This window comes from Rhagoletis pomonella, unplaced genomic scaffold, assembly GCF_013731165.1.
Source record: "Rhagoletis pomonella isolate Grant_MI unplaced genomic scaffold, Rhpom_1.0 Rhpom_scaffold_06200, whole genome shotgun sequence".
NCBI classification, from domain to species: domain Eukaryota; kingdom Metazoa; phylum Arthropoda; class Insecta; order Diptera; family Tephritidae; genus Rhagoletis; species Rhagoletis pomonella.
This window is the reverse complement of record NW_023464733.1, coordinates 858-10177: the sequence shown is the minus strand read 5'-3', so window position 1 is coordinate 10177 and position 9320 is coordinate 858. Positions and strand designations below refer to the sequence as shown.

Here is a 9320-nt window from a genome sequence, read left to right as displayed (position 1 = left end):
TGTTGAAATAATAACATTTTTAATTCAATTTTCGGTCGTTTTTTTTTAGCACATTTCATAGAATTGAATAACTCAGCTAAATATATTTTAGGCAATTTTAATGTTCAATTCACCATGGAAAAGATATTTCCTACTGCCATCGATTTCGGGTTCCTTTGAAACATGTCAGCTCTTCTCGTGGTCATTCACACTGCTCTAAGTTTTTCTGATAGCTCAGTTTCTCAAAAAGCTTATATAAACTTACATAATATGCAGAAGAATGAAAGTCTAAAGGAATTGCACTGAAGTTTTTTCAGCTATGGCAAAAGAATCAAATTAATCAAATTTTCCTAAAATTTTTTATCAAACTTTAAAGCGTTTATTTCTTAATCGTTCAATAAGTTAATTGTAAAAACAAATATTTTTAAAGCAAGCTTTCTAAATACATAGATATGAACGAAATACGAGCATAAATACTGGTTCACCAAATATATCGGCAACTAGTTAGTACACGTTCTAAATATGAGCCAAATCGAACTACAAATACGGGTTTTTCTAATATCTCGACTCCTGTGCCACCTATCGGATTAATTCTTTCGTATTGCATTGCCATCGGGTTCTGAGCCCACTGTGAAGTTTCAAAGTCTATGGGTCATCGAGAAATTGGTCAAAAATTTAATGAAAAATTTGCCCCTAACACACATACATATGTACATACCGAGCAAGTTAAATAAAAGCTTGTAATAAAATTCGCCCATTTTTTGTAAGTACGTTTATTTGAATTTTATTTAAAATACAGAAAATTTTCCTTCAAGCATAACTTGGCTAAATGGCTGATTTATTTGCACTTTTAACACACATCCATATTTTTATAAAACTTGCATTTCTAATTTTGATTGAATTGCATACAAAAATGATTCATTTTTAACATTCAGAGGAAAAATTGGGAGTTGTAGAATTAGTCAAATTTATGGAAGGAAGAGCGATTGTTTTTTGATTTGATGTTTTGGGAGGCAGTCTAATATATGTACATATGTATGTACGAACAAATGTTTGCATATGTATGCATGTATGTACGTAGGAGCAAAGGAAACGCAAAAAAGAGCTACTGGTATAGTTGACATGTGAATGTATGTATGTACACAAGAAATAGCAGCGTTTCAGCGAAAAATACTAATTTGGTTGGCGTCCGTTTAACGTTAACTAATTGAACCTAATTTACATGCATTATCACTATCTAAACCAGCGCGTCAGCTAAGACTCGCTAAAAGCTTAACGCCACTAGAAACTAGAACTAGTGGGCAGCAGGCTATCAACATATGTATGTACTATTCAATGTGCCCACAGAAACTTAATCCATATGTACCCAACAGGCAATTTTTGTTGTCGGGAATATGAAAACGTCTCGCCCTCGGCAATAAAATTTATAAACAGTCACTCTAAAAAAGCGTCCGCCGAAGGTAACTCGCCTGTTCGAATCGTTTTCTTATTACCTGAATGAGTCGATTTCTTATGGCTTTATTATTGTTACAGGCGATATTTGAGCAATAATTACTCGGAAAAATTTTATTATTTTTAATACATATTTCATTTATTTTTGAACACAAAATTAGATTTTTGTAGAATGCTGTTGGCGCACAATTGGCAATTTGTCATTTTTTTTTAGATATTCCTAAAATGACGTGAAAGAAACGATGTTGCCGATTTCTCAACATTGGCGATTGTTTCCTATTTCTCATGTTCTGCATGGTGGGTATAGAGGTATGTACGTAGGTGTGTATGTATGTTGTTTGTGTACACTTTTAAGTTTCTGCTACACGTGTAGTCTTTTGTGTATCGGCTATATACATAAATAGTACCTACATAAGTCTATATACAATACCTAGGCAGCAGCCTCAGCTTGACCATTAACCTGTCTTCGCTCGCCTTTCCTCATAATTGCATACATACATACTTGCCTACATTCACACATCCACACACGTATGTGCAAACACAGCGAGCTAGGGTTTTAAATTATTTATAACGAAGCGTGACTTTTACTATTTGAATGATTCACATTTGCGACGCGTAATTTCGCACACCTTTATTGTTTTCTTTATTTATTGTCTGCGTCTTTATTACTATTTTAATGTTTCTATTTGCGTATCTTTTCTAACCTAGTAAAACTCAGAATAGCTACATATGTATGCATTTATAGCTTTTTCAAGTGCGGAGCAACTTTAATAGTAAATCCGCCCTGTACTTGTCTTTATCGCATTGAGAAAACTATGTCAGACTGGAAGAAGAGTACATATCGTCGGTCCCTACGAAGAGTAGCACATTTCACTATTCGCGTGGAAGAGTAGCACATTTAGGGTTTAAACTAAATCATAAAAGCATAATTTATATTCAAGTGCTTATTTTATATTTCTATAATTCTATTATGAAACTCATGAAATTCAGACGGCATATAGCGTTTAGTGATCATTTGCCGGCGATCATCCACTTTTCTTTTTTTTTAAGGCATTTTTCCCCTTTAAGCTTTATGCAATTCATATTGTTTTATGGTTAACCATTGAAATTTTGTTTACAGTATGTTCAATTTCAATTAAAATAAAGTTCATTTAAAAAAAAACCATGTAAACCCACGCTTAAAATTTTGTAGAAATCTAAAAAAAAAATCAACTAATTTTCATTAAAATTTCAAATTTTGTTTACTCAGAAGTGTTACAATTTTTTTTGAATATGAAGCTTTATAGCCGATTCAATTTTAGTGTGATAATGTGCAAGTTTCAAGAGCCTTAAAACCTTTGATTCTTTTTGTCGCATTCGCTACCATATAACGAATAAACACAATTTATTTTTATATGGAAGAAAACCGCAACAACAGAAACTTTTAGCCACTTGAAACTTGCAGATTATTGCAATAAAATTGAAAGGGCTTTAAATCGATGTACTCAAAAAATTCTGAGAAAATAATTTTGACATTTGGATGAACATTTTTAGTTGTATACAAAGTTTGAATGAACTTTATTTTAATGAAAATTCTTAAAAATAAATAAATTACCATAAGTGGAAAACAATATCGCTTTGAAATGAGGTGCTCTTGATATGACTGCATGTACATTAGGGTGGTCCAAAACAGTAAAGTCGGAATTGTAATGCTCTCACCTCCTAGGATTGTTCTATATAGAAAAAAGTGTACCCCTATTTTTTTAATTTTAAAATCAAAAAATATTTAGAGGTCGCTCAAAGCGCTCAAAGTTTTCCATGTATTTTTATATGGGGAAAAACAACTTTTCGTAGAAATGGTATAGAATTCTTGAAAATCAATATTTTTCGATCGGAAAACTCTGGTTCTCTTCAGGAGACTTACAATAATAATACCCAAGTATTTATTTAACCATTTTTTAATACTAACGATTTTTTATTTGTCCACCCATTGCATTTTTCGAGGTTTTTGTGGGTTTTTGGCGGACCTACAAATTATAGTTGCGATGAAAAAATGGTTAAATAAACAATTGGGTATTATTATTGGGAATCCTGCAGATGAAAAGAGTTTTCCCATAGAAAAATATTAGTTTTTTTTTAATTCCAAACGATTTACTCCATTAAACTCTGAGCTTAGTTGAGGAGAAATAATTATGTTTGGTTTTTGTACGGCTGCTAGTACCACTTTATTTAGATCGTGAGTAATTTAACCGGCAGTTGTCTTAAGTATCTCTTATACGTGGCAAGAGCAATCCCTTTTGAAGTCTGTCAAACTCAAGAATTTCCCAAAAAGATCCAATAATTTTTTCAGGGCATATGTATGTGTGAACGAAGAAAATACTAATTACGAACACAGCTACATACATATGTACGTAGATGCTTAAACAAGTGTTTGCTCTCAACAAATTTACCTAAAGCACAATAAAATTACATATCTACTGTTTTGGTGCGACTGCTAACATCGGGCGCCTAAATGCATGCTATATAAATTTATGAAATTTTTGCATATGCACTTCTCAACTGCCACTTAATAAAACTTTCTTAAGTTGTACTCCCTTATTCTAGAACCCGATTTTTCGTTATTCGTAATTCGTAGCTACGTTACGAAAATCGTGCTGCAACCCTTGCATTGCCACCTATCAGTGGTTTTTCGAAGACAGTTGTATGAAGGAAAAAAAGTGGAAAGGAATTAAAAAAACACTCATCAAGTGCTTATTTATAGTAATTTTTTTTATTACATACATATTTAGAATAAAACGATGGATTCTATTGCATTTGCAATTATAGCAGCGAAGTAAGATCGTGCTATGGAAATGAATCCACAAAGATTTGCGTCGGTTGTCGGGCATAGTAACCATGGACGCATCTACATATGTCAGCTTCTGGTTGAATTGTTGAACCAAAAGCCATAACTCCTCCTATGCCTGAAGAACTGGTTCTCAATCAGTGTTGCCACTATTGGCCTTTTACGACCAAATTTGGTCGGAAATAAGAATCAAAAATTTTGTACGCCCAAATATGGCTTTGAAAGTCCTTCACACAATTTTATATCCCGCGAACATCAAGCCTGTTTTAGTGCTATTCAAGACCTTTAATTTAAGTCTAGGTAGAAGTCTCTAGGCGCTTTGAGAGCTAAATTATAACGATTCTGAAGTTAAACTTCGAAATTTCATTCGACATTTTACGCAATTTTTTTTTTCTAATTTCGGAGTAAAAACTTGTGCAGCAGTTTCGAAGTTTGGCTTAAAATTGTTATAACTTAGCTCTCAGACGGCCTAGAGGCTTCTACCTTGGCTCAAATTAAAAGTCTTGAATTGCACTTATTGTTCGAAGGATATAAAATTGAGTGAAGGATGCACAGCTGCATGTATTCAAAACATTTAATCTTATGTAGCTATATATGTAGCTATATGTATATATATTTATGTAGCTATTTCAAATTTGCACTTTATTGTACTAAAATTTAAAGAGCTGCGTACTCAAAAAAATTCTAAAAAATCTGATTAAACAGTTTCCAATTTTGATGAACGTTTCTTAAAATTGTGGAAAAAGTAAAAGAATCGGCTAAGAACCGGCCAAAAACGGCGATGCCGATGCCGATGCCGATTATTTTGGCCGATACTTGCCGATGCCGATTAATCGGTCGGACTCTACTCAGATATGTGTTTTTGAGCTATAACTCTAACTTCATATCTAAATTATAAATTGTATGCGTGCTATATATTAAAATGAACCTATATCAGTTGTATGGGAGCTAGATGTTATAGTAAACCGAGTTCGATCCTTTTAAGAGATAGTGAATTTAAGCAATTTTTCATGTACCGCTATTTCGAAAAGTGAAGCCAATCGGGGAAAACTGGGGACGCCATTGAATTTAGAAGGCTCCAATTATGTTGGACCGACTATCAGAACCTTTGTCGAAAAACAGCATCATTAAAAGTAGTAAATCGGGGCTTTTACACACTTCTAGAGAAAATTTTTTGAAGCATTTTACATGTATACATATGTAACGTTATAAGTACTAGTAATTATAAAAAGATTTAGATCGTTTCGACGTATTTTCCAAATGTGCCTTCAATTAAGATTGATTCAAAACTTTTTTGAGTCTACAAATATACGTCTATGAATTATATCCAAAAGCAAAAGCTTAATATAGTTTACAACAATGAAAATAAAGCTACATAAATAACACAACGGTTAGCAGCTTTTTAGACTTGCCCATATGCGAAAGGCAAATTTAAAAGAACACCGACTAATATTTCCTGCAAACACACATCAATTTACATCTTTTATCTCGCTTTCGACACAGAATTGTTTCCGTACAAAATTACGCAAAAAAGCTGTCAATTTCTTACTCGTTCGTTTTTAGGCATGTCATTGTTACGAGTTTCGAAAGTTCAAAAATACGATTCGGATTGCAGCATACTATTTATACGATTCGTAGTAAAATCCGAATACGAAAGTGTTGCAGAATAGGGGTGATAAACTCGTGGCACTTCAAAGGATGCTCGGCCTAGTTTGATGCATCCTCTGGACACTGCTTTCGGGGCATTTTGCGAACTCTGCAGGCTTACAACCATGCAGAGGTGGTAAATGAACTTTACCATTGGCCACAGTGCCTACTCACCTTTTGTGATCAAATAATTTCCTTTTCATCTACTGTTTACTACTTTCATTATTATTTTTAAACGACTTCAAAAAAAGCGGTTATCAATTCGACAGAATATATATATATATTTTTTTTAAGGTGTATTACCGCATAACTTTGGACCACGTGAACCGTTTTCGATAATTCTTTTTTTTTCGGAAAGGGTGTATCACACTGGGGGCATATTCCAGTTTTTGTACGAATCGAAAATCACGAAATTTTCCTAGCATTTTCTATGCAAAAATTTCAAATATTCGATTCGTACGAATACATGACTACGCCTCACTAATTTGTAAATTTATTGTTGATTTTATTTTATCATTCAGTAATAAATTTAAGTACAATTAATTTTTTGCTCTTTATTTTCAAAAGACTCCCGATATTCGCACATTTCTGGACATTGCTTTGCCTGCAGCATATATTAGAAAAGGAGATAGTGTTGACCAAGCTACAGCACCTTCAACAAAACCTTCAAAGGATGAAGATATATCCAGACATTGTTTGTTTGAGGAAGAGCAACATCGTGCTGTTCTAACGCATAGCTTCTTGCCACTCGAAATCGAAGAACTACCACATGAGGCCAAGGATGTACTCAAACGCTTGCTAGAGGTGGATCCAAAACAGCGTTTGCATTCGGTCTTGACACTGCAAAAAATCGCACTATACAAAAATTTTAAAATTGATTCAAAATATTTGCTAAATGTAAGTTGATAGTATGTAACTGTGTTTCTTTTAACGCACATATCTATGCGCAAATCTGGCGGCACACTTATTCCATCGCGAAATTGTATTTAAATAAAAAACTAAGAAAGATATCTATATCTATGTATGTACTTATGTATACATATTATAATCTATAAAGGAAAGTCGAGATTCTTTGAAATCTTGAAAACTACGGAACGGATTTGGACAATATTTTCTCTAATATATTCTTAGCGATAAGAGAGTGACCTTTTGGTATTTAACATTTCTATAGGGTTGCCATCTTTATAAAATATTATAAGATTCGCACCATTTCGCTGAAGTGAGATGTCAAATGAAAGGCTTTGGCCGGTAGATGTTCAATAATGTTTTATCTTTTAAGTAGGGTTGCCACCTTTTTAAAAATTATAAGATCTTCACCGTTCGTTGGACTAAAAAATTACGTACCAAGTGAAAAGATATGGTCTCCGGATGTGCAATAAGCTTTTGTTTAATTTTAGTGGGGTTGCCACTTATATAAAAATTAACACCCTACATACATATGTATGGACATATGTATAATACGTGAAGGCATTATTTGTTAATTACATCAGATTTGCACAGTTCATTCGATTAAAAAAAAAAATAGGTTTGAAAGAAAAGGGCTTGGCCTTCAGATGTGCAATAAGGTTTAATTTTTCGAAGAGGGTTGCCACCTTTTTAAAAATTATGAGATCTTTGCCGCTCGTTGAATTATGAAGATGATTAAAAATTATGTGACTTAATTTTGTTAACAATATACAACATTTAATTTAAAGAATCTATTTGTACAAATCGAATGTAATTAACAAGAAACGCCTTGACGTATTATAAGTAAGGTAGTAGTTTTTAAATAGGTGACAACCCTACTAAAAAATAAAAGTTTATTGCACATCCAGAGACCGTTTCCTCTCACTTGGTACCTATTTTTTTAAGTGCAATGAACGGTGAAGATCTTATAACTTTTATAAAGGTGGCAACCCTACTCAAAAATAATACAATATTGAACATCTAGAGGTCAATCCCTTTCAATTTAAATTTCACTTTTTGTAATTCCACGAACAGATCTTAACATTTTTTAGATGGGTGGCAACCCTATTAAAATTGTAAGTACCAAAGGTCACTCTCCCATCGTTACAAATTATAAAAGAGAAAAACTGGACCGAATTCGTTCAGTAGTTTCCGAGATTAGCGTGTTCAAAGAATCTCGAAACATAAAAAAAATATAAAAAACTGGAAGGGCGTTTTAAAAAGTAGCATGTAGCTTCGTTGTTTTTGGTACTAGTACTTTAAAATTTTTATTGAATCTGTGAAAAACACAGTTTCCGAAAAAGTGTTGGTTAGGCCTTTGTGAATTAAGCTATGTATGTGTTTTTTACTCTCCTTTCAGCTCAATGATTTATGAAAGTTATCTTTTAATTAACTGTGTATACTCCATTTGTGAATACTTCTTTACCAACAATAATTTTATTTGCAGCTCCGTCCAATGGATCTGATAAGCCCTGAAGATATTGTTGCCTTTACACATTCCTCCGAAGACGAAAGTGACTGGGAAGAAAGACAATTTTACAAATTTTAAATCCAATAATTAAGTAATATCAGTCAAGTATATACTTCTATTTAATACAAAAGGATTCATGTATGAATTCCTGCAGAACAAAATGTGTCATATACATACGTCCAAAAAATTTCGATATAACGGAGATGAAGGGTTTGGACAAATGCTACGTTATATTTACAGTTTCGTTATATTTATAGAATATCAAAACCTCGATATAACGAAATTTGCAAAATTTAGAAAAAAGTGTTATAAGCAGATCTGAGCGACACCTACTGCGAAGTACCCTCCGGGTAACGTGGTGTGTTCGTATACACGAAGTTGCAAGCGAAAATTAATTACTGCAATGAATCGCTTAAGGGCCAGTAAGCAGCTCTCAAGAAAATGGTCAAGAAAAAGTTGCCATTATACCAAGGAATTTTGACATCTGATAATTCACCAGCCTCTTGCCACACTCTTTCCTCAAGAAATAATGGAACGGGCATATATATGTATATATCTGTTGCAAGCATGGGTTGCCTTGTGCTCTTTTTTCACAAAACAACTTTAGATAACTGTAGTAGAAAGCGTAGCAAATTTCTTAAGAACAGCGTACTGCCTCAAGAAAATTTTACACAAGAAATTTTCTAAGCCATTTCTTCTACGTCATTTTATATGGAGTTTTTGCTTTTCGCGAGAGCTGCATACTGGCCACAAAATTCAACGCGCTAAAGTAGATACATAACCACAAAAATATTCACACTTTGCTATGTAGAGGCTGGCTATTGATTCGACACTTCGTTTGCATGCTCAAAATTTTTTTGTTGCGTCTGTGGAGCTTTTTGTTGGCAAAATCTCGCAACAAGGAGGTTTTTTCAGGGTTCCAGCAAAAATTTCGTTTTATAAAGGTTCGTTATATCGAAGTTTCATTGTACTATAAATAAAATGTACGGTTTTTTGAAAATT

General features: G+C 33.2%; 1 protein-coding gene across 1 annotated transcript; it reads left to right on the top strand.

The window, feature by feature from the left end:
- Positions 1 to 6454: 6454 nt before the first annotated feature.
- Positions 6455 to 8621, top strand: LOC118755413 (serine/threonine-protein kinase S6KL-like; the record flags this gene model as incomplete). Its single annotated transcript, XM_036490250.1, has 2 exons — positions 6455 to 6799; positions 8295 to 8621. Coding segments are annotated over 2 exons (447 nt in total), but the record flags the coding sequence as incomplete, so codon positions are not given.
- Between the last annotated feature and the right edge of the window lie 699 nt (positions 8622 to 9320).